This window comes from Bubalus bubalis, chromosome 8 (genome assembly GCF_019923935.1).
Source record: "Bubalus bubalis isolate 160015118507 breed Murrah chromosome 8, NDDB_SH_1, whole genome shotgun sequence".
NCBI lineage: Eukaryota > Metazoa > Chordata > Mammalia > Artiodactyla > Bovidae > Bubalus > Bubalus bubalis.
In genome coordinates, this window is record NC_059164.1 from 87,535,246 (window position 1) to 87,562,583 (window position 27,338).

General features: G+C 35.2%; 1 protein-coding gene across 2 annotated transcripts in view; it reads right to left on the reverse strand.

Annotated features, from left to right (window-relative positions):
- The window catches only part of WASL (WASP like actin nucleation promoting factor), an 85,469-nt gene that overhangs the window by 12,109 nt on the left and 46,022 nt on the right, over nt 1–27,338 (reverse strand). Inside the window, exons 3-10 of one of the 2 annotated variants that reach the window (XM_044946835.2) lie at nt 26,816–26,902; nt 25,118–25,214; nt 21,732–21,755; nt 11,892–12,060; nt 10,822–10,864; nt 8,847–9,000; nt 7,006–7,023; nt 2,429–2,949 (exon numbers count right to left, since the gene is read on the reverse strand). In XM_044946835.2, coding sequence (XP_044802770.1) covers nt 2,429–2,949; nt 7,006–7,023; nt 8,847–9,000; nt 10,822–10,864; nt 11,892–12,060; nt 21,732–21,755; nt 25,118–25,214; nt 26,816–26,902 — 1,113 coding nt within the window. The remainder of the gene's footprint in view (nt 1–2,428; nt 2,950–7,005; nt 7,024–8,846; nt 9,001–10,821; nt 10,865–11,891; nt 12,061–21,731; nt 21,756–25,117; nt 25,215–26,815; nt 26,903–27,338) is intronic. The other variant, XM_006060582.4, reaches the window with a different exon arrangement.

Genomic DNA, 27,338 nt, shown 5'->3' on the forward strand with positions numbered 1-27,338 from the left:
AATACAGTATTAAGAATATGACTGTAATAATATATGCCATAAAAATTTTATAATGATTCATTCATTAGTATGTAGGGCAGCTACTGTGAAGCAATAATATTGAATATACTAGGCTACCATAAAGCAATCATTATCATTATCAACATATAAATTGTTATACCTGTAAATAACTATAAATTTCTCATATTTTCATTTTCAATGTCTAGTGTATTACATATAACATCTAGCATTATATAAGAATATATATATATATAAAAGAATATTGACCAATACTGACGTAGGTACTAACAGACTATTCATCTTGTGAGCAGATGATGTAAAGTTATAGTATCAATAAATCCAATTCAGTACTGTAAATGTATTTTCTCTTCCTTATGATTTTCTTAACATTTCTCTTCTCTAGCTTACTTTGTTATAAGAATATAGCATATAGTATAATATATATATATAAAACATATAAAACATGTTAATTTTTATGTTATTGTAAGGCTTCCAGATAACAACGGGCCATTAGTAATTAAGTTTTGGGGGAGTCAAAAGTTATACACACATCTGACTGCTCCGGGGGCTGGTACACATAACTCCCGTGCTATCCAAGGGTCAACTTATGTACCTGAAATTCTAAAGGGTATGGACGGCCCCATTAAAATCTGCTCTTCATCTGGGCTGTGGTCATTTTGACAATAATTCTGCCCACTAACAACTATTCAAAGTTCCTGAGAAACCTTTAGTCAGAAGTAAATGGGAAGAGGGAACAGCTGATTGATTGTTCAGTGTTCAGAGGCTGATCTAAGTATCATTCTGGATACATGTTAAGAAAAGATCTAAACACATTTTAAAGACCAGAAGTTTCTTAAATCTGTGCTATGCTAATGTTTAAATGCCTTCATTCAATTAGTTGTGTTCCCTGTCATTTCCTTAGTTTCTAGGATTTAGGAAGTTATAATTCTCTACATACTGCAAAATAATTTTCCATGAAAAATCTCCTTTTAGTTCCATTTACTTCATAGAAAAAGCTATCATTTCTAACTGTCTGAAGTCCTACAGAAAAGTGTTCCTCCAAGAACTGAGAGACCACATATAAAGGCCTGGAAGAAGCGTATGAATGTTGGTAGCTTAGGCTTTAGGTCAGGGGTCAGGAAACTACTGCACGGGCCAAGTCTAGTCTGTCTCATCTTTTTGTATAACTTTTTTAAAGCGAAGAATGATTTTTACACTTTTAAATGGTTGAAAGAAAACAAAAATGAAAGAATATTTGTGATATGTACAAATTATATGAAATTCAAATTTCAGTGTCCATAAATACAGCTTTATAGAACACAACCATGTCCATTTATTTATGTGCTGTCTATGGCTGCTTTCACAGTACATGTACGGCTGTTGCATCTGTGCTATAACAGCAGAGCTGAGCAGTTGTAACATACTATATGGGTTTGCAAGCCTAAAATGTTTACTGTCTAGTCCTTTAAAGAAAAAAGTTTGGTAACCTCTCCTCTAAGTGAAAGTGAAGTCACTCAGTTGTGTCTGACTCTTTGCGACCCCATGGACTGTAGCATACCAGGCTTCTTTGTCCATGGGATTTTCCAGGCAAGGGTCCTGGAGTGGGTTGCCATTTCCTTCTCCAGAGGATCTGCACGACCCAGGGATCGAACCTGGGTCTCTCACACTGCCAACAGGGAAGCCCTGCTCTAGAAGAAGGTTAAATGATGACCTCATCCAACTCAGAGAATCCAAAACTATCTGCCATCACTACAGAAATTCTTTCAATTCTCTGTGGAGTCTGATTCTCTACTAATCTAAATTTTAGACGCAGAAACTTTAAAACAGAGTTTAGTTTTCATACAGTTAATGATCTGACTTTACCAAAATGATTACGATTCATTTCAATATGGCTACTTTTACTTCTGTGTAGTTTAATAAAGATTTTTCAACACATGTATACCTGTGGCGGATTCATTTTGATATTTGGCAAAACTAATACAATTATGTAAAATTTAAAAATAAAATTAAAAAAAAAATTTAAAAAAAATAAATAAAATTTAAAAAAAAAGATTTTTCTCTCAATTAAATTTTATTTAAAAGTCTAGAACAATGAATTTTGAACACAGTGCAATATTCTCTTTATTGAAATTCTATAATATGTAAACTAAAACTATGGTGACAGAAATCAGATCGGTGATTCTTTTTGAGAAGGGAGAGAGGCACGAGGGAACTTTCTAAGGTGGTATTTTGATATAGAAATATAGGTTACACAGGTAAAGGTATAAATGTGTGCATTTTATGGTATTAAAAATATCAGAAATTCATTGGGTTAAAAAAAATACCACGAGAAAAAGTAAAAAAAAATATTTCTTTCCAAAGACATCTTATAATACTTTAAAATTCCATGAAGACAGGTAGTCTAGATTGAAAAGAATGGATTACTTACAGATTTCAGTTGAATACCCTGTCGTATCTGGTCTAAAAGTGCATCCCTTCCAGAGCAGGACACCGGCCGACTGTTCTGTTCCACTTTTTTTAGCTGAGCACCCTCTCTAATTTGATCTAAAAGAGCTGCTTTGCTTCCTGCAGGAGTTGGAACATGGTGGTCACCATCAGAAGGGAGGCCAGGGGGAGGTGGTGGCCCTGGTGGAGGCGGAGGTGGCGGCGGAGGTGGTGGTGCCACTGACCCACTCACTGACAGAGGTGGAGGTGGTGGTGGAGGCCCTGAAGGTGCTGAGGAGGGAAGAGCTGGAAGTGGAGGAGGGTACATCCTGTTTGGCGGTGGTGGAGGGACTCCTACACCTGGCCTGGATGGAGGCGGTGGTGGCGGTGCAGCTGTGGGAGCTCTTGAAGGTGGTGGAGGAGGAGCCCCTCTTCCCCTGGCAGGAGGGGGAGGAGGGCCCGAGCTATGTGGAGGCGGGGGAGGAGGGGGTGGCCCTCCCCTTGATGGTGGTGGAGGTGGTGGTGCTGAAATACAAACAGAAAAAAAGAAAGCATGCTTTTTTCCCCCCACAAACATTATACTGAAAAAGCAACATATTTCAATATGTATTAAAACAGTATGAGGGAAAAAAGGCCTCATCTTTTTCTTTTATTTTACAAAGCCATCTGAGCAAAGATGATATCTTATAATTCTTATGATGTCTTATAATTCCCAATAATTTGGGAATCCTCAGCCTAAAGATCACTTTGCTGGTCTTGAAAAAACATTCGCTAAAGTAGTAGAATTTAGTTGTTAGAAATCAGCACCACTTCTCAAGGTAAGGGAATAAATACATTTTTATAAAATAATAATAAAACTATAACAATGAAATTAAACATTTTTGTCAAGCAACATTTTACATTTTAATAAAAATTAATGGTTATTTTTCCTCTTTAAAGAATCAAGTATAGTTAGCTGTTTTATAGTTAATTTATATTCAGAATTAAATAGCTAATGTAGTATAATCTATTAGAATTTACTCAAGTTAACCTGCTGCTACTGCTAAGTCACTTCAGTCGTGTCCGACTCTGTGTGACCCCATAGATGGCAGCCCACCAGGCTTCCCCGTCCCTGGGATTCTCCAGGCAACAACACTGGAGTGGGTTGCCATTTCCTTCTCCAATGCATGAAAGTGAAAAGTGAAAGTGAAGTCGCTCAGTCGTGTCCGACCCTCAGCGACCCCATGGACTGCAGTCTTCCAGGCTCCTCCATCCATGGGATTTTCCAAGCAAGAGTACTGGAGTGGGGTGCCATTGCCTTGAGCTAAACTCAAATACTTTTTCTTTTAAAATGTGAACCTTTGTCATCTAACTTACATTTGTAATTTATAATGTCCTCTATTTTTGTGTTTATAGGATATATAAGAATACATAATACATATATAATAAATATATAATATAGTGATAGATACAGTGTAATTCTAGTAATGGCAGTAAGGGAGGTGGGTTGCTCAGCTGAAATGTTCAACTACTTATTCAGGAGACATAAACAAATTTACTGAAAACTTCTAAACGCTGTAAAATTCAAGTTAATGGTAAAATATTAACATTACTCTGGTAGTAATGATATATACATTCTTACTTTACTAGAGGTAAAGTGTAAGTTAAAACAGAGGAGTTCAAAGTATAAATATATTACATTTCCAGAGGCATGATTTTACCAAGAGCATACACAAATTTACAGAATAATAAACTTCATTATTTTTTCATTAATTTAAAGAATGAGTAGGAAAAGAAATAACTTTTTCTTTTAAAGGAATAAAGCTATTTATATTTACTGGTACAAACTAATATATTCCTGATGGATAGTTCTACAGTCTATACAAATACCCACCTTAATTTCAGATAATAGGATTAGATGCTCAAAAATGCAATGATACCGAGAGGGAAAAAAAAACCCTCACTTCAAAGGAAAGCCAAACATTATTTTCTAATTCCATTTGAGATAATCATGGGAAATATGCTATAAAATATGCTATCAAATTTAGTCATAAACATGAGATGAAAAAGACAGTAAGGCAAGGCTCACAAGGGTATTGTCTCCTGATACAGAGACTTTTAAAACTGGAAACCTGGAGCAGCAAACAGGAGAGTCATCCTACTTGGATACAAGCCACCCCTAAAGGAAGTGCCCATGATTTACACTCAAGGCATGCTGCTGCTACAGCTAAGGTTCACCCAATTTTCTCACCAGATCCAAAGCAAGAAGACAAACTTGGTAAGACCAGTCTTTTTCCAGCATATTTTGTGGTAACAGTAAAACCAAGAGGACATGGTCTATGTACATTATGTACAGCCCCTGAATAGGAGAGTACGTCAAATCCTCTAAGCAGGTATAAAGATATCATTTTAATTAATTTAAGGCTTGCATTTCAAAAAGCAATGATATTTATCTGAACTAGTATTTTTTATGATTTAATTGTTTGCTAATCAAGAGGAAAAGGACTCACTCTATACTACAAAAACTGTATTGTTAGTCAATCATTTCCTGTGGTTTTGCTAAGGACTCTGGAACCATAATGTTCTATGTACAATGAAGAATCTCTCCAGTAGAGAGAATAAAGTTCTTTTGAACTGGGAGTAAGCACACTGATTGGAATAATTTGGGATTCAGCTAATAATCATTCAAAGAGACACTAAATTACTGGTCAGACAAGGGGAGAGCATTAATTTATAGTGAATAAGTTATCAGCTGTACCAAATTTGGGTACAGCACAAGTTTAGCATTTCTATTCTCTGAAAAGTGACTGGAAATCTCTCTATATTTTCATGAGGAAAACATCTATTACCACCTTTCTATTTTTATAATCTGTACTATGACTACATAAAAAGGAAAGTATGCTAAAGATATACCATATCTCAAGGTAAAAATATGAAGGAATTAAGACAGGAGAAGAGAGGAGAGATGGCACAACATCAGCTAGGTTCACATGCACAAAAACGTCTACTGGGCAGACACCACACAGCACTATGAGAAAGTCTGAAGGCCTATAGGTTTTCAAAACTCTGAGTCACCACAAACACCAGATTCAGAATGACAATGATAGTTCTTAGATATTTAATTAGTAAATAAAAAGCATGACACAAAAGTTACAACAAATCAAACTGTTTTTACTATCAAAGGTTAGTGAGAAAGGAAGAAAGACTGAAGCTTTCAGAAAAAAACTTCCTCTTGATGGTACACTGTAACGAAAAGCTGATATACTTAAAAATAATTATTTCAGGTCAAATTAAGCGTAACCACTAGATAACTCTAGATATTTGATATTTAAGGGAATTATAAGCAGAAATTATAAAACAATATAAATAAATTAATATTTAAAAGAAATGTGTTACAGAATTCAGGAAACACTTTGAAGAACTGCTCTCATGCACTCTCATCAGGATTAAGCAAAGCAGGCATACATTATTCAACACAGATTTAAATCTATGAGAATACCGACAACTCCCTGAGTTGTCCTTTACCCAACTGCATGTTTATGTTTAGTCCTCCCCGCTTAAAGCTCAGCATTCAGAAAACTAAGATCATGGCAGCCGGTCCCATCACTTCATGGCAAATAAACAGGGAAACAGTGGACACAGTGGCTGACTTTATTTTTCTAGGCTCCAAAATCACTGCAGATGGTGACTGCAGCCATGAAATTAAAAGACGCTTACTCCTTGGAAGCAAAGTTATGACCAACCTAGACAGCATATTAAAAAGCAGAGACATTACTTTGCCAACAAAGGTCCGTCTAGTCAAGGCTATGGTTTTTCCAGTAGTCATGTATGGATGTGAGAGTTGGACTGTGAAGAAAGCTGAGCGCCAAATTGATGCTTTTGAACTGTGGTGTTGGAGAAGACTCTTGAGAGTCCCTTGGACTGCAAGGAGATCCAACCAGTCCATCCTAAAGGAGATCAGTCCTGGGTGTTCATTGGAAGGACTGATGCTAAAGCTGAAACTCCCAATACTTTGGCCACCTGATGCAAAGAGCTGACTCATTTGAAAAGACCCTGATGCTGGGAAAGACTGAGGGCAGGAGGAGAAGGGGATGACAGAGGATGAGATGGTTGCATGGCATCACCAACTCGATGGACATGGGTTTAGGTAGACTCCAGGAGCTGGTGATGGACAGGGAGGCCTGGCGTGTTGCGGTTCATGGGGTTGCAAAGAGTCGGACATGACTGAGTAACTGAACTGCCCCAGATTAATGTAAAAATGTAAGTATATTTTATGTAGGTTATTGAAATAATGCCAAGTGTAAAAATCAATCACTAAAAATAAGTATAATAAGTAATAATAAAAACAACAGCGGTGCTGTAAGAGGTAACCCACAAAATTTCAAAAAAATTAATTTACAGACAAAAATGATCTCTGACTCATAGAAATAAATTTCCTTTCTTATTTTAGCATCTATATACCCCAAACATTAGTTTGAATAAAGGGAAGAAAACCTTACTGGATATTAGTTTTGGAGGCAGGATATATGAGTTAATAGCTTCTTTGAAAATAAACACATGCATAATTTAGGACACTGGGTCAAATAACATCCCCATACATACCACTCCATTGTGGTGGACCTAAAGAGCAGATTATTTATTATAAATTAATGGACTTCAAACAACTGCACAGATACACAAAAAGATATACTGGAAATGATAAGGTTTACCACTTTTTACAAGCCTGATTACATGATTTTACAAAATAATTTCAAGAAATTTGAATCAGGTCTTACAAAACCTATTTTTATGACAACTTCATAAACTTCTCCCTAAAATACTTCTGAACACACTATATGCTTCGCCTAGGAAACATTTCCATAATAAATCATTATCTGTCTTTTTATTCTTCCTCTTAAAAAATGTATCTTCTATAAAATCATTCTTGGGTGTCTAAAAAGTTCCACACTGGGAGTTAAGATTCTTGAGTATTAAGTTCCTGAAGTATTTTTTTTGTAATGCCTATGAATTTTTTCCTTTGCTTTAGGTAATTCAATTGAGCACTTTACCTAATTTGGTATTTTAAAAGCAACTAGAATAAAAAGCAGTAATAAAGTTTAAAAAAACAAACTCAATCAAGTTAATACAGACCACTCTCAGTTACAGATATTCAGGTGAGAGGCCAGCAATATGGACTGTCTAATAAATGCCAAGAGTATTTATAAACTTATAAATTCAGACAGTTCAGAGAGACCCTGAGCATCATCTGATGTAGGATGAAGGTGAGTGTTAACAGTGGAGAAAAAGACAGTCAAGGAACAAACTAGGTCTTCAAGACCTCCATCATTTGCACACTAATTATAACCATGACTTATTTTGGCAGCATTTAAAAACAATGTTGCCCAGATGTTTTTATTAAAAATCCATACAATTTGGAAATGTGATTTTTTTCACAAAATAAGATAAATCATCATCGTACTATTTTCAGTGGAATTAGCATTGTGTTTCCACAACAGCAATTATGACTGCATGATTGTTTACATTATCTGTTGTCACAATAGATAGTAAGATTTCTGAGGGCAGAAACCATATCTTTGTATCTAAATATCCTGAGTAGAGACTAGTGCTAACACAATAATGTTTACTGAATATATGAATGAATGAATGAACATCAGCAGTGAAAAAGATACAGGTAGATCAAATACCTAATTTAAAATGTTAGTTAAATTCTTCAAAAGAATGCTTTGATTATCTGGAGCTTTTGTTTTGCTACACTGTCTTATCACGAGTATGCAAAAAAGAGGAAGAAAAGTAGCCCCCAATGAATAAACTGGCAAAGAGGTAACAGTCATATTGGAAAACTCAGAGTTAAGTGTATTTACATTTAATTGTGACAATTATTAAGATATGACCAAAGATATGACCAAAAAACATGGTGATTTAAATAAAATATCAAATCTTAAAAAGGTGCAAGTTGTTTGTGTTCGCAGGTACCAAAGGGCAAGTTTTATATTTTAGCTAAGAAAAAAATTTATTTCAAAATAAAGATTTTGCATTATTTATATTCTAAAAATGCTTATTATACATTATAGAATTCATAATTATATTTAAATTACTACTTCTAATTGTCATAAATGCAACTTTGATAATGGTCTCTAACGTTTACCAAGTGAAATATGCAACTACACTTTTTTATTCTAAAACCAAACAGCCAGAAGACTTTGTATGAATTTTCATGAATTTAATATAAGACTTTTAAATAGTTAGAAAAGCCTTGACAAGTTTTTTAGTTATACTGAAATAATGTAAAATACAGTACACTGGGCTAAACAAGTTATCCCATAAATTACAACATTCTGCTTAAGGAAAGTTCACATGAACATATGTAGCTGTCATCCACGCAACTGACCTCAAAAGATTCAAAGGAAAAATAGTCAGAATGCCTAAATAGAAATAAAAGTTACCTTGCCTTCGTAGTTCATTTTTAACAGCTTCAACACCTCCTGTTTTTTCAATGAAGTCATATATAACTTTTGATGTTTCTCTGTCTTTAAGTTGTGCCTCTGAGATTCCACACATATCAAAAAGATTCTTCAATTCTGGATCCAAATTATTCAGCTACAACAGATAAAATAACTGCTAACTATAAAATCTATCCCCAATTTTTCACAACAGCAAGTTGAAATTTTATTCTCATATCTGTGCCTTTTATGAAATTATTTTCTTTTGTGTTTATAAATTTTTAATATAGTTAGAATATTTATATGCTAAGTAAATATCTTATAAAAGACAGAAAAAGATAAGAACAAAGAATAGGCTTTATATTTTATGTTTTCTTTTTGTTTCCTACCTTTGTAAAAAAAAAAAGGATCTTATTTAGATTTTTACCAATCCCTTCATGAATGATACATCTCTAAAGTTCATCTATTCTACCTTGTCCTAAATAAGATTTAGATATAATCACAAATAAGCACAAAAAGTATTATTAAATCTATTAAAAATTTTGAGGTCAAGTACCTCTTCATAACCAAGTACCCTGTAAAATACCCAACATAAAGAGGCATTCAAAAACACTGTGGTGCTGTTTATGACAAGACATGGAAGCAACCTCAAAGTCAACTGACAGGAATGGATAAAGAAGATGTGGTACATATATACAATGGAATATTACTCGGCCATTAAAAATGAAATAATGCCATCTGCAGCAACATAGATGGACCTAGAGAGTGTCATACTGACTGACTGAAGTAGATCAAATAGAGGAGAAATATCATATGGCATCCCTTATATGTGGAATCTAAAAAGAAATGATACAACTGAACTTACTTACACAAAAGCAGAAGACTTACAGACTTAGAGAAGGAACTTATGGTTGCCAGATGGAAATGTATACACTGCTATATTTAAAATGCTTAACTAACAAGGACCTTACTCTACAGCATATGGGACTCTGCTTGATGTTATGTGGCAGCCTGGATGGGAGGGGAGTTTGGGAGAGAATGCGCATGCTAAGTCGCTTCTGTCGTGTATGACTCTTTGTGAACCTATGGACTGTCCTGCTAAGCTCCTCTGTCCATGTGATTCTCCAAGCAAGAATACTGGAGTGGGTTGCCATGACCTTCTCCAGGGATCTTCTCAATCCAGGTATCGAACTCACGTTTCCTATGTCTCCTGCATTGGCAGGCAGGTTCTTTACCGCTAGAACCACCCAGGAAGCCCTTGGGGGAGAGTGGGTATATGTATATGTATGGCTGAGTCCCGTCACTGTTCACCTCAGACTATCAAAACATTGTTTGTTAACTGGCTATACCCTAACAGAAAAAAAATAAAGTTTTGTTTTTTTTTTTTTAATGTTGTGGTGCTAACACTGTAGTTCTAATAATAAAAAAGTAACCAAAATAATTTTTGATTCTAATCACAAATAAATATTTCTTTTCAACATAATTTTTCCAAACCCTGAATATCAGTCAAATGTTAAATACGTATACTTAGGTAACCAATTTTCAACTATTTTGCTCAAATGCTATAAATGAATGAATGATGAAATCACCAAAAAGAAGTAATAGAATAAAAAGAGCTAGACAATCTTTGGATATTCAGAATGTGACTACAGTACTTTCAAGTAATTTGGCTTATATTCCCCTCAAATGATCACTTTGCAGAAACAATTTTCTCCTCTTGGCTTTCAAAACATAGAGATTTCATATTATAGTAGATAAAGCCAAAGAGTTAAAAAAAAAAAAAAGCTCTTTAGAGACTTAGCCATCAATGATAGAACAATATATGATTTCAAACCTCAGTGGAATATGAACATAAATACAAGCACATTCAACCAAACACTAGAACTCACAAAAATGTATAAGCATAAAAGTCTAAAGGTAGGACATGACATTCCTACATATTTAGAGTTATAACATTTATGGCTTGAAAATAACTTACATCAAAGCCAGTATTCGGATCCCAACCCACATGTCCAATGTGTCTAAAGTAGCAGAAACAAAAAAAACAGAAAAAAAAATGCGTAAGTGACAATAAAAACATAATACACATGAAATCCAACCCAACCAGTGAATTTTTAGCCTGAACTAATGGTTCTCATAGACATACTCATTTTCAGGGAAAAAAAGTGTAAGTAGTCAAGAGACCAGGATTCTAGCCCCAACTCCACTACTAACTGAGCCTTAATATTTTTGCACAACCTTTCTGAGCATCCATTTCCTTAACTGTCAAACTAGCATAAGAATACAAGCATTACATGTGTAAGACAACAGGAATTCTGTAATGAAGAAACAAAAAATGCACAGGAGAATGCTTGAAATACGTCAAATGAATATCAAAGGTTTGATGCCTACAATAGACTGTGTGTTTTCCAAAAATTTCTATCTTGAGATCGAATCCCAATGTGATAATTCCTGGAGATGAGGATCTGGGGAGGTAATCAGGTCATGAAGGTAAATTCCCCAAGAATAGGATTGGTGCCATTAAGAAAGAGGCCTGGAGAGCTCTCTCACCCTCTTCCAACATGTGAGGACACAATGAGGAGACGGCAATGAACTAAGAAGTGGGATTTTACAAGACACTAAATAAATCTTGCCTGCCTCTTTACATCCTCCAGAACTGTGAGAAATAAATTTCTGTTCTTTATCAGCTACCCAGTCTATAGTATTCTGTTAGCAGCCCAAACAGAATAGGACAATGCCTTTAGGTAATTTCCAAATATCATTTATAGGGAAAAGTGAGATTTCATTTTCATGTCCAACAATTAGTTGAAAAAACAACTCTAATTTTTCTTTTCTGATAGGTGGAAAAGTAAATTAACTAAGATTCATAAAAAGTCTATTGATCAATAGCCTTTATAAACTACAACAACAAAATTATAGCTGAAGGTATGCAAGCGATAAATGTAAGGGGTCTCCCAAAAAGAAAACAGAACTTTCTAACAATTTAAAAAAAGAGCAGAAATGAATAAATCAAAAGTAAAGATAAGAATAATAAAAGAACTGCCTTACTGGAAATTGCTTGGTGTTCCAATATCTGCCTTAGTTAACCTCTTCTTTTTAGCTTTTCCTTTTTTCTTTTCTTTGGTATGGGAGATGTTGTTGATTTGTGGACCATAAAATCTATTTGTTGTAATTTCTGGATTTTTTATGTCAACTGTTGCCATGGGTAGATTAGGACCTGCAAATAAAGTCAAAATAATATGAAAGAGATTTAAGAATTATCACAATCATAATTTATAATTTAAATACCTTTTTCTGAAGCAGGATCACTTCAATACTATAAATTATTTGTTTTAAAATCACATGTTAATTTTTATAAATAATAAATTTCAAAAATTCTTAAACTGCAAAAGTCTATAACAAACTCCTAAATTAGCATAGATACATTATTTCAAAGAAAACTCTTTTTATAATACTAAATCTCATAAAGTACATGAATTTTCAACAAGAATTTAAATTTATCTGACCCATTAAATTTTGACTATTACAAGCTTCACATCCAACACATTATTCATTAATAAAGTGGCATACATTACATAAGAAGAATAAAAGAAAAGAAGCATCTTTGTTTTAAATCTAGTAAAGAAATCTAGTTTTACTTCTTTATTTCAACTTTATTAGTCTATGAGGAAAAAAATGCTTATATAATTATTATTATCATTTTTTCCAAAACGGTAATATTTAAGTCTAGTAGCATCTTTCTCATTACTATACACTTTGGCTATCAGAAATATATAGCTCAAAAATTTAAGACACAAAAATTCTTAAAACATTCCATCTTCCACAAGGATCAACAGTAAAAAGACCTCAGGCATTTTCAGGTATTATTACCAGCATCTCCAGGAGTGACACTAAATGTAGCACACAAATTTTTGTTTTATAATTCATAAAAGTACTCTTGCTCTTAAAGGTATGAAAGTCTGAATGAAACAAATTCATCTTAAAAATTCCTTTAAAAATTAAACTGAAGGGCAACACATGTTCCTCAGAGATTCTATTTAAATGTATGATTCTCTTAATGTATGACAAAACTTCCTATTAGACCAAACTCCTCTGAGATGATCATAGTAATGACAATTTTAAAAATGTTGTATAAAATATAATCACTATTATGCAAAGAAAGAGTTAACACAGTAGGCCTAAGACTGCTATCTTTAGAAAGGCCTGCTTGCAAGGCTGGCCCTTAGCTGGCATCTAAGGATCTAGGATTTTAAGAGGGTTCTTATTCCCTGATAAGATGGGCTCATTGTGTCTCAACTATTAGTACTATCAGTGTGTTTTATGCTGATACCTGCTTTCCTTCTGTGAGTCTAGAATCTTGGTATGTACCAGACAGAAGATGCCCACATGACTAGCCCCCAATAAACACCAGGCACTGAGTTTCTCCTTAACACATCTCATGTGTGTTGCAACAACTCATTGCTGGAGAAATTATGCACATTCCCTGTGACCAATGACAGAATACTCTTGGAAGCTTGTGTGTGGTTCCCCTCAGACTTAATCCCACGTGTTTTCCCTTTTTTTTTGTTTTTGCTTTGTATCTTTTCACTGTAAGAGATCTTTACTATATGCTCAGTCTTGTGAGTCCTTCTAGTGAATCACCAACTGGAGGGGTGGTGTATGGAATCTCCAACACAATCATAGAATGGCAGATAGAAACTCTAAGAAATTATAGGCTAATGTATACTGAGTGATCACTAAATGCCAACTTGACAATAATTCTTCAATTATCCTGAAAACCTCAAAGGCAACCTATTCATAAACATTGTCTGAAAAAAAAAATTTATCTCCATGGGAAACTATATATAACTCATTTTTTCCCCCTCAACTCTACTATTGAAGATGAAATACAGTAAAAATAAAATTATAAACGCCATCTGCCAATTTATCAGACAAATAATTTGTACACAACTAAAAGATATACACAATTCAGCTATTTTCCCTTAATATTCAAAGTCATTAAGTACAGTATGTAAATGTTTAAAAGTTCTATTTATAGTTTCATACAAAATTCTGTAGGAAATTGCTCATATTGGCAAGAAGTAAAAATTCTTCTTGGAAAAAAATGGAAGCTAGTGAAAAATATGGATAAAACCATTAAAAGCTGATTTAGCATCAAGGAATAATCTGACAATAATTGGACCAAAAATTAAAGGTTAGTTAAGCAATATAGGAAGTTTATTAAATAGGAGATAAAGAACTAGATTTTCAAATTTGTCCAGATTCAAGATTTGAGTTCACTGTAGTTTCCAAAACAGGGACTTATTAAAAATAATGAGAATTCAAATGTTAGAGGGTTGAACTGGGGTCATACTAGTATCTTCATAGACTTATCTAGTGCTCACTTTTTACTTCTCATTCTTCTCTTTCTGTTTTCTCTCCTCTTACAATTTATCATTACTCATCATTATTAGCAACACCATCCAAAGAAGATGCTGTAAATTATTACTCTCTTATCTTTATACTTAATAACATTTAAGAACCCCCTTATAATCATTTCATGGAGAAGGCAATAGCACCCCACTCCAGTACTGTTGCCTGGAAAATCTCATGGACAGAGGAGCCTGGTGGGCTGCAGTCCATGGGGTCGCTAAGAGTCAGACACGACTGAGCGACTTTACTTTCACTTTTCACTTTCATGCATTGGAGAAGGAAATGGCAACCCACTCCAGTGTTCTTGCCTGGAGATCCCAGGGACGGGGGAGCCTGGTGGGCTGCCGTCTATGGGGTCGCACAGAGTCAGACACGACTGAAGTGACTTAGCAGCAGCAGCAATCATTTCATTACAGGGGACTGGAATGCAAAAGTAGGAAGTCAAGAAACACCTGGAGTAACAGGCAAATTTGGCCTTGGAGTAAAGAATGAAGCAGGGCAAAGGCTCATAGAGTTTTGTCAAGAGAATGCACTGGTCATGGCAAACACCCTCTTCCAACAACACAAGAGAAGACTCTACACACTGACATCACCAATGGCCAACACCAAAATCAGATTGAGTATATTCTTTGCCGTCAAAGATGGAGAAGCTCTATACAGTCAGCAAAAACAAGACCGGGAGCTGACTGTGGCTCAGATCATGAACTCCTTATTGCCAAATTCAGACAAATTGAAGAAAAGTGGGGAAAACCACTAGACCATTCAGGTATGACCTAAATCAAATCCCTTATGATTATACAGTGGAAGTCAGAAATAGATTTAAGGAACTAGATCTGATAGATAGAGTACCTGATGAACTATGCACGGAGGTTCATGACATTACAGGAGACAGGGATCAAGACCATCTTCAAGAAAAAGAAATGCAAAAAAGCAAAATGGCTGTTTGAGGAGGCCTTAAAAGAGCTGTGAATAGAAGAGACACTAAAAGCAAAAGAGAAAAGATAAGATATACCCATTTGAATGTGGAGTTCCAGAGAATAGCAAGGAGAGATAAGAAAGCCTTCCTCAATGATCAGTGGAAAGAAATAGAGGGAAAGTAGAATGGGAAAGACTAGAGATCTCTTCAAGAAATTAGAGATACCAAGGGAACATTTCATGCAAAGATAGGCTCAATAAAGGACAGAAATGGTAGGGACCTAACAGAAGATATTAAGAAGAGGTAGCAAGAATACACAGAAGAAATATACAAAAAAGGTCTTCATAACCCAGATAATCACAGTGTCATCACTCACCTAGAGCCAGACATCCTGGAACGTGAAGTCAAGTGGGCCTTAGGAAGTATCACTACGAACAAAGCTAGTGGAGATGATGGAATTCCAGTTGAGCTATTTCAAATCCTAAATGATGACACTGTGAAAGTGCTGCACTCAATATGTTAGCAATTGAGTGATTGGATTAGCGATTGGAAAACTCAGCAGTGGCCACAGGACTGGAAAAGGTCAGTTTTCATTCCAATCCCTAAGAAAGGCAATGCCAAAGAATGCTCAAACTACTGCACAATTGCACTTATCTCATATGCTAGTAAAGAAATGCTCAAAATTCTGCAAGCCAGGCTTCAGCAATACATGAACCATGCACTTCCAGACGTTCAAGCTGGTATTACAAAAGGCAGAGAAACCAGAGACCAAATTGCTAACATTCGCTGGATCATCAAAAAAGCAAGAGAGTTCCAGAAAAACAGCGATTTCTGCTTTATTGACTATGCCAAAGCCTTTGACTGTCTGACTCACAATAAATTGTGGAAAATTCTGAAAGAGATGGGAATACCAGACCACCTGACCTGCCTCTTGAGAAACCTGTATGCAGGTCCGGAAGCAACAGTTAGAACTGGACATGGAACAACAGACTGGTTCCAAATAGGAAAAGGAGTACGTCAAGGCTGTATATTGTCACCCTGCTTATTTAACTCATATGCTGAGTACATCATGAGAAATGCTGGGCTGGAAGAAGCATAAGTTGAAATCATGATTGCTGGGAGAAATATCAATAAGCTCAGATATGCAGATGACACCACCCTATAGCAGAAAGGGAAGAAGAACTAAAGAGTCTCTTGATGAAAGCGAAAGGAGAGTGAAAAAGTTGGCTTAAAGCTCAACATTCAGAAAACTAAGATCATGGCATCCAGTCCCATCACTTCATGGCAAACAGATGGGGAAACAGTGGATACAGTGGCTGACTTTATTTTTGGGGCTCCAAAATCACTGCAGATCGTGATTGCAGCCATGAAATTAAAAGACGCTTACTCCTTGGAAAGAAAGTTATGACCAACCTAGACAGCATATTAAAAAGCAGAGACGTTATTTTGCCAACAAAGGTCTGTCTAGTCAAGACTATAGTTTTTCCAGTGGTCGTGTATGGATGTGAGAGTTGGACTATAAAGAAAGCTGAGTGCCGAAGAATTGATGCTTTTGAACTGTGGTATTGGAGAAGACTCTTGAGAGTCCCTTGGACTGCAAGGAGATCCAAGCAGTCCATCCTAAAGGAGATCAGTCCTGGGTGTTCATTGGAGGGACTGATGTTGAAGCTGAAACTCCAATACTTTGGCCACCTGATGCGAAGAGCTGACTCATTTGTAAAGACCGTGATGCTAGGAAAGATAGAGGGCAGGAGAAGAATGGGACGATAGAGGATGAGATGGTTGCATGGCATCACCAACTCAAGGGACATGAGTTTGGGTAAACTCCGGGAGTTGGTTTTGGACATGGAGGCCTGGCTTGCTGTGGTCCATGGGGTCGCAAAGAGTCGGACACGACTGAGTGACTGAACTGAACTGAAGTCAGTTTGAGGTATATCAGAGTTAGATACTCTCTTTATGCTGTCATCCTTCCTGAAATAGGTGTGTCCAAAAAGCAATAATAAAGGAATAACCAGATTCTCCATTATAAAACCACAGAAATTTGGGAATTCCCTGGTGTTTCAGTGGTAAAGACTCTGCACTTCATTGCATGAGGACTGGGTTCAATCCTGGTTGGGGAACTAAGATCCCACAAGTTGTGTGGTGCAGCCGGAAAAACAAAACAAAAATTTAACAATTATAATTAATTTTAGGAAAAATAAAAATATTTTGATGTTACTTTAGTTTATATAAAAGTAATCTATTATCCTAAGAATATCCTAAATGGTATAAAGTTGGTAAAGTTAACAGTTTAAATTATTTAAGCTAGTAAATTCTTTTCTGGGAAATAATAAAGTTAAGATTCTTATAAGCCTGATTTACAACTCACTAGAGAAAATGACTCGGCCATCTCTGAAGAAAGTCAAGGATGAAAAGGACAGGAATGAAATATAATTGATATTCAGAATAAATACCAAAGTTTCCCCTCCTCACTCTCCTCCAAAATCAGGTGTGGATATATTGTTATGCATCTACCAAGCAGTTCATAAAGCTGTGCCATTAGCTACTTAGTTATTTCACAGAAACTTCATCAGTACTGGTTAAAACACTATTTAATTAAGTCTATATATAAAAATTCAGATTTTAGAGACCTATTAAAAAACTGGTATAAGCTGGGAAAGTAGCTAGTTTTTCAAAATCTTTCATTTTATAGACAAAAACTAAGGACAGTGTCATCACCAACAGAATGATACTCAGATGTGTTCTTTCTATAATAAAAAACAAAATAAACAAAAAACAACAATTAAGGACAGGAAGAGGCAGGTGACCTATCTAAAGTCACACAATCAGTGACAAAGGGAAAGGTAAACTCTGCTGTCTTGGTGTCTAGTCCACTACTCTATTAACTAGAGTAGCTTTTACACAACACTTAAATGACAAGATTGATCAACAGCGCTAACATTACAGTAAGTATATTTTATGTCTTTACCAATTCATCAGTTCTCTTAGTTTGTGGTCCAACTGTTACAAGAAATGGTTATGAGTTTCAAAATTTAGAAAAAAGGGCTTTTTACACATTCAAGAGACTAAGTATTTGGCTATTTTTGTTGGCAGCATTTACTTTACAGTTTGAAGATGTTAGGAAATAAATTTAAAATAATGTTCTAAAGCCTAATTAAATAGTTAAAAGTGACAGACTAAAAAATTAATAACTTGTATAAAGTACAGAATCACTTTTAAAATAAAGTTTATGAAAGATATGGTAACAGAAATAAATCATTTCTAGTAAACTTTACTTATTCCATTTCTGAAATTACATTCACCCTAAGAACAAGTATTACATAAATACATAATGAAGGGAGGCTGTTTCCCTTCTTTTTCAAAAAGCAGTTATGACAAATTACCTTCCTCTGATGAACGACAACTATCAGAGAAAAGGTTTTTTAATATTCTCACTCAACAGCATTTCTAGTTACATTTAAAACTAAAAGAACAAACTAAACTCTTCCGCTTAATTACATAAAAAGCAGAGAGCTCTCACCAAGGTAAAATAGTTGAGAAACAGGTGGCCTAGTGACCTCTGATGTCAAGCAGTCATGAAGCTGAGAACAAATCATTGGAAAGCGTCTAAGTTAAAAGTTGAGGTTGACCAATAAAGAAAAAAAAAGTGTATGGATTAGGAGTTAATGAGGAAAACACTTGTCCTCATTGTACTTTAGGGCAGGAATACATGTTACTTCTACATAAAGTGTCTTTTTTACAGTTATAATTTGAAAAGGTCAGCTAGACTGATCGAAATGAGGATTGGGACAAAGCCCCTGCATGGACTCTGCAAGGCAGTTAAAAGTATCCACTGCCACCTAGTGGCAACGCAGCAAATGCAGAAAAGCAATAGGCCACCTTCCTGAGTCCTCTCTCCACTATGGGGAGAGCAAGGCAAGCAACTGCACTGCAGGGAAAAATATGAAAATTTCTATTAATAATTGTACGTGTATCTTATAAATAAATAAGTATGCAAATATTGGCAACACATGCTGTATAATTTTTTAACAATACCATTTTTAAATTTTGTTTATTTAATGAAAAAAAGACCACTGTACCAAAAGGTTAAAACTATATCTTAAGATTTTAAACCAAGAACCATTTCAGAGAAAGAAACTACATTTAATTATGAGTATTTCTTACTAGGGGTAATAAAATTATAAGACATCATTGTCACATAAAGAATATCCAAATTCAAACCATTGTGGATTAGGTGCCTCTTCAAAAACATATTTTATATGTATTGATTAAATTACAAAAATCAAAAAGTACTTACATCCTTAACTTTAATTATGTTATTTGTACAACATCTACACTTTATAATCTCAGATTACTTTCCCTAAAGATGCTAATACTAGGAAGCCTTCCACACTGGTACTTAATATATGCTCACAGAAGGGCAAATAGTTTAATAAATTAAAAGAGGAGATTAAAATATTGAGCACACAAGTGGAAAAACTTCTAATGCTACATTAAAGGTTCACAGATGAAAGATTTCTGGCTCAGCTGCTCTGCTTCCCTTGTTTCCGTGACATACTAGCTGCACACCTCAAGGCATGTTACGTACCCTCTCTAGGTCTCAGTTTTTCCTTCAAAACTATCCTGATGTAGCACAGTGGTTACAGCACAGTGGTTACGGGGCCAGGCTCTGGAGCTGGAACACTTGAGACTGAATCTTGCTCCACTTTCCTAGTTCTGTGACCCTGAGCAAGTCACCTATCTGTGCCAGTCTTCTCGTCTACATCAGGGATAATAGCAGCTACTTCAATTGGTTTCTGGACAGTGCCTGGCAGGTAGCAAATGACCATTAAAGGGTAGCTGTGAGTATGATCACTGTCACTGTCTTCATCAATGGTAACTAGTATTAAGCACCATGCTAAACACTGATTACTTTATTTATCCCCAAGCAGTCCTGTAACCTAAGTATTAAAAATTTCCATTCAAAGAGAAAGTCAAAGTATACAATGCTTGGCACATATTAAGTACTATTGAAGGTAGTCAAGTTTTTAAAAAAATTCTAATAAGGTAAATAATCCAAAATTTAATACAGCAATGTCTGGTTCATGTTATTATATCACAAAAACAAATTTAAGGACAAAATCAGAAAGTAATATGTTGGTTTAAAAGAAACAAAAACCAACTACCACCAACAGCTGTCATATATTAAGAACTCTGTACTATATTAAGTGTTTCCCTGAATAATCATCCTACATTTTTTTTTACTTTTATTTTTAAACTTTACATAATTGTATTAGTTTTGCCAAATATCAAAATGAATCCGCCACAGGTATACATGTGTTCCCCATCCTGAGCCCTCCTCCCTCCTCCCTCCCCATTCCATCCTTCTGGGTCTTCCCAGTGCACCAGCCCCAAGCATCCAGTATCGTGCATCGAACCTGGACTGGCAACTCATTTCATACATGATATTTTACATGTTTCAATGCCATTCTGATGAGAGAATTGAGATGCCTTTGAAAAAGCAGCAGCTATATTCCCCACTATAACAAAGGCTCCTGGAACAACAGTTCTTTACTGTCATAGGATCAGGGATCCCATTTCAATGTGATGAAAGCCATGGATCCCCTCTCCCCAGAGAAAAGAACATATATACAACATTTAGCACAAAACTTCAGTCAGAGTTTATGGGATCCAGGATGAAACTCTGCACAAAAGATCTAGGACTTTGTCCTTTATATCTTAGTATCCTGTTTTTATTCTTTAGTATAACTACATATATTTTAAATAAATGAATCTATATTATTTCAGTTACTAATACTTCAATCCACATTACTTCATTATCAAATTAAAGAGGATTATGTGCAGCTAGTATGTGTTCTAAACACATCAGCACAGCTACTATTTATTTAAACATACTAGAATAGTTAAGTGTTCATTCTTAAAGTGGCTAGTTTCATATTCCCATTGCAAAATAATCTTTTGAAATCAGAAAAAAAAGAAACATGAAAGCAGGAAATGAAGAGATATAATAGATAACATTTACTGTTTTTTTTAAGGAAAACATTAAGACCAGTTTGTATAATTTTTGAACTTAAATCAACTGTACATAAGGAATTAAGATGTAAGTGCTAGTGAACAGCACCCTTGTTGTCTTCCCTCATCCTAGAAAAAAGCCGAAGAATAGTACATTTCTAAGTCCCCACCTATTATTTATTTTAAAATAAGAACACAATAAACTACAGTATTTAATCATACATATTAAATAGTAGGTATTAATGTGTATGATGGGGCTTCCCAGGTGGCGCTAGTGATAAAGAACCTGGCTGCCAATGCCCGAGATGTAAGAGACTTGGGTTCAATCCCTCGGTTGGAAGATCCCCTGGAGAAGGAAACGGCAACCCACTCCAGTTTTCTTGTCTGGAAAATCCCATGGACAGAGAAGCCTGGTGGCCTACAGTCCATAGGGTTGCACAGAGTTGGGCATGACTGAAGCAACTGAGCACAATGTCGATGATACTTGTTTCTACAAGGATTAAATAACAACCTAAAATTTTTTGATCAATAATTATTGAAGAGCTTACCATTTGGGGGGTCTCGTCTTTTCTCTGTTAGGAAATAAATTGAAAGAATATTATTAGACATACGTAATACAAAAACCAACATAAAAAATTAACTCATCTAAACTCTGTCTTATTCTTATAAGTGGTTAATAAGAGTTTCTCTGAGGAACTGACATTTGGGCACCATTTGAATAAAGCAAGAGAGGGAACATATTTAAAGGCCCTCAGGAGAGAACAGCATAAAGGCAAAACCATAATACTGGACTGCAGTGAACCAAAGGAAGAGTGGAAGGAGAGAAGTCAGAAGGGAAACCAGGGAACTGGAGCATGTAGGATCCCATAAGACATGGATTAAGGAATATAAACTGTATTTCATATATGATAGGAAGCTCTTAGAAGGTTTTGAACAGAAGTGGCATGATCTAATCTGTTTTTAAAAGTTCTGCCTGGTTATTATGTGGAAAAGAGAGAGTAAGGGGCATACAGTGACAGCGGAGGGACAAGTGAGAGTGTTAGGTAGTCCAGATGACAAACGACGGTGGCTTGGATTAGGGTGGTAGCAACAGAGGTGGTGAGAAACAGACTCAAGACACGTTTTTGAAGGTAGAGACAATAGGACTCACTGATAGGGTTTATGAAGAACCATTGTGAGCCAGAGTGACAAGGTGGAGCCAATGCCTTTTACTGGGACAGGGAAGACCAGGAGAGTAGGAGCAGGTCTAAATCAGGTTGGGGAGCCTGGATTAAGTGTTCTGTTCATACATATAAGTTTGAAGGCTATTCTGACACACAACTGGAGCACACAAGTCTGAAGGTCAGAAATGAGGTCAAAGGGGGTAGATAAAATTTTGGGAGTCAGCAGCAAATAGTATTTAAAGCTACAGGACTGAATGAAAGCATGAAGCTAATGAAAACACCTACAGACGCCTAAGTATGGGCGCAGACAAATAACACTGAAAAACTATAGCCAACTAAGTAGGAGTAATACCAAGAGAACTGCTATTAACCTATTGCATTCATACTCATAGTCGTGCATTCATACTAGGTTTGACACAATTTTCCTTTCACTAAAGTTCAAAAGTGGTTGAAGAATTTCCAACAAACACAATTTCCACAGATTTTTGTAATACAAAATTTTCCAAAATCATATTTCCAAAATATTCCAAATTTTCCAAATACCATAAATAAAAATATAATAAAATATTTAGTTTCTAAACAGTCACAATCCTAAAATTAATAGGATTTAATTGAGGGGCAATTTGAAAATCCTGGCAATGGGAAATACAAATGGATTACTCCATCTGGTGGTCTGATGAAGTAATTTTCTGAAACATTTGATATAAGCACATCCTGTGTCCATGAATGTCAAATCTCTAGTTTCCAAGGTGATGTTACATCTGCATCCAGAGAGGAAATACTTCTTAAACTGGTGGTGAAACAAACATGGAAATATGCTGAGATAATGTAAAGTTCAGAGTATAAGTTCTAAAATACAATTACTTAAAAATATAACACTATCCTAGCTTGAGTACCATGTTAAGGAAAAAAGAGAACCTTTGGTTGAACTAAAAATGAAAGCAAATGGTGTAAAGTATTTGCTAGAAACATTAGCAGAACAGCGTTTAATCATATCAGGGGAAGTTTTTAGTATCACAGTACTAGTCATACCATGGTTGGAGTACTACATTCAAACCTGAACATCATATTTGAAGCAGGACCATTTTCTAAATGTGGATCATTTGAAGAAGATATAAAAATCTATAGTGCATTCAGAGCACAATATACAGACAGTGAGTCTATAAATTATATTATGTGAGGAATAACAAAATGGAAGTGGTTAAGGTAAAGAAGTGAAGGCGTAAGGAGGGCACGGTAGGTAGATGGCTTCCAAATTAAAACTGGCTGATTATTTGTTGCTCCAAAAGGTGGTCCCCATGCATCTAAGTTAAAGAGAGGCGAGGCTGAAGGCTGACTTAGCATGACAGGATGCCCAGTGATGAATCAGCTGTCTCCCATGTGGGTTTCCATCTTTCTGCTTCTGAAACACTATGACTAAAATCTCAAGAACTGTATAAACAGAATTCCTGCACCAGGTGAAAGACACCTTTAGGTGACCTATCTATTTCAAAGTCAATTATTCCATATGGTAAGAGGTGTTTTAAACTTGTTTTTATATTGAAAATGTCACATAGTTTGACTAAAAGGAGTTCCAGGGAGCCTCTGGCCTAGCACCACAACACATCACTGAAATAGGAACTGAACCTCAAATTCTTCCACAGAATTAAATTCTTCCACAGCATGGAATCAAGCGGTAAACAACCCTGGCTACAAAAAGGAGTAAAAAATAGGTGCCTAATAATTCTATGCACTCATTACAAAGAGGATATAATAAGATGACAGTGAGGCAACAACTCAGTTCATTTTATTTTCATTTTGCACATTACCTCCTCCTTGGAAACCTATTAAAATAAGTTAACATGTATAAAATGTAACACATGCCTTTATATTCCTGTCCTTTTTCATGATTTATTTCCTCTTACTGATAAAGCAGATCCCTGAATACAGTGATTTTCAAACTGGGGTAACGTATACTTGGACGTACAAAAAGACTTTTCAAGGAATATATGAGCATAGCTAGTTTCAAGGGGGTCTATTTGCTGGTTGCATCTCCCATAAGCTATCTGTCCTACAAGTGATCTGCTTAAGATGATTCTGGAGAGGTTTACCTTTCCTAATCACCCTTCTCCCACTTTACAACAGGAATGCCTGGTAGTTGACTACTGTTGAGTAGTTAGTTCTACATCAATGAATTTAAAGCTCTATATTATCCTGCATCATTTGCTAATGTCTTATATATATTAGAGTCTTGTGCATTAAACTAAGTTCCTTATGATTTTATAACATACAACATTAGGTACCAAACAGAAAAAGCAATGTTTACAGATCTTGTTTGCAACTTTGCATATCTGCTTCTAGGCTTGCCTAAAGTCTTTGTTCACAGAATATAAAATACTTTTTAAAATGTGAGTTACAAATAATGAAATAAAAATGCAAACATTAAGAGTCAGTGTATGTTAAATATTATCAACAAAAAAGATCATTGGCGTTCTCTTAAAAAAAAAAAAAAAAAAAATCAACCCAATAAAAATAGTCAGTTTTTTAAAGGGAAAATTAGCAACCTGTTTTGTGTAAAGGGCCAGATAGTAATTACTTTAGGCTTTGTGCTTCATAGTCTTTGTCAACTATACAACTGTGTTGTGGGAGAAAATATAGTCAAGGACAATATGTAAACCAACGAGTATAGTTGTTTTTAATAAAACTTTGTTTACAAAAATAGATGGTAGAACAGATCTGTCCCGTAAGCCACAGCCATCTCCTGTTTAAAGAAATTTTTAAAAAATGCTTACCAGATTTCCTTTGTCGTCGTCCCAACAAGTCTGTAACTGCTTTTCGGAATTTTTTTGCTTCTTCTTCATTGGCAAAATTAAGAGCAACTTGACAGGTCTGAAATATTTTCAACAGAAAAGGTACACAACAAAACCCATAAATTTAGCTTTATTTAACAAAAAAGTTAATAACCAACAAAAGTACATTTCTGAAGAAAGCAAGCTTCACTTTATTAGCACACAAGAACTTACTTTATCACTTGAATAATTTAAGAAGGCAAAAAGCATGGAGAAGGTAGAGTAAAAGACTACTATTATGTTACAGTAGACACTCAAATGTTAAACTGATACTTCATCTTCAATTAAAAAAAAAGAGTGAACACAATTTGATCCTTCAATAGAGCTCTGTAAACATTTGGATTTGAAAAGGCAAACACTAGAAACACTGATCAAATGCAGATCAACTCTTTCTTTTTTATGATTTTATTTTGCAGCTTAATTACAGGTATTCATGTACATTATTAAAAGTGTGAGAACACACTTGACATTATAATGGCATTTAGTCCACACTTTTATGTATGTACATATATTTACATACAATGAAGAAAAATGTGAAAAATAACAAAGAAAGAAGAAAATACATTTTGAAAAGACAGATATATCATCTAATCCAACCTTTTATTGTAGAAAATCTAGGAAATACAAATATGCAAACAAAGAGTATTAAAGTCACTCAATCTAGTCCTCCCTCAGGCAACTCCTGTGAGTATGTAGTACAAAAATCATTTTAACATTGTCCCCCAGTATGTTGCTGTTGTTGTCACTGTTTAGTTGCTAAGTTGTGTCCATCTCTTTTGTGACCCCATGGACTGCAGCCCTCCAGGCTCCTCTGTCCATGAATTTCCCAAACAAGAATACTGGAGTGGGTTACTATTTCCTTCTCCAGGGGATCTGCTCAACCCAGGGGTCGAACCCGCATCTCCTGCAGTGTAGGTGGATTCTTTACCCCTGACCCACCAAAGAAGCCCTGTTCCCAGGTACAGGCAATAAATTTTTAAAATTCTGTTTCCCCTGTCTCACTTTCCCTGGTGACTCAGGCAATAAAGATTCTGACTGCAGTGCGGGAGAACTGGATTCAATTCCTGAGTCAGGAAGATGCCCTGGAGAAGGGAATGGCTACCCACTCCAGTATTCTTTCCTGGAGAATCCATGGAAAGAGAAGCCTGGTGGGCTACTGTCCATGGGGTTGCAAAGAGTTGGAGAGAAGTGAACAGCTAACATTACATTTTAGTACTCTTCTAGGTCATGAACTATTCTTTCACAAAAGAATTTGTATGGCAATATAATCTTCAATATTTTAAAGTTACCATGGATTAGAGGTTTCATTTTTATAGACAGGAAAACTAAAATTCAGAGAGTTAAACTATTTGTCCAAAATCACACAGACAGGTTAAAACTATATATCCAAAGACAGAGAAGATGAAAAAGAAACCTCTTCTACATGCCAAGTTACATTTACATTCCTCTCGGAAACCTTTTTTTTCCCTTAAAATCTTAGCCATTGCTTCCTATTAAGCCGTAATATCTGTGACTAGGCTTTTAAAAGTAAAATAATTCCTTATATTTTATACAATGGATTTACACAAAAAGCACATACTTTCCACAGACAAATGTAAACACAATTACACTAAACAGGGAAATAAAGGAAATATGACTTACATCTCCAGCAAAGGTATGAAAATATCCTCTAGGACTATTATATACAAAGTTATTGTATAGCTCTTGTTCCCACAATAGTTTTCCATCCTAGAAAAAATAAAAGTTGAAATAAGAGTCACCAATAAGAAAACCTCTAGGAATAAAAAAGAAAAGGAACAAAACTAAAGGAGATGACTCATATTAGGGCACTGTTTATATTAATAGCCTTTACACACAGAGCACATATATGTATAATACATAAACAACATATCACACAATTTAATAAGTAGCAACAAAACAGTAAATATTGGTTAATGTTTCTTTCATAAAAATTACATACCAAGTGAGTTGAACTCAGTATGCTAAGATATAATCCTGTTAGCCAAGCATTTCCAAATACATACTTGGTCAAATACATATCTAGAACAATTACTAGATCATCAATGTTAGAAGTGGTAAGATTCTTTTGTATATACACTGATTATCAAAGCATAGTTCTATCAGCAGTATTTAGAGTGTACACTATCAAGTATTACTGGATTTC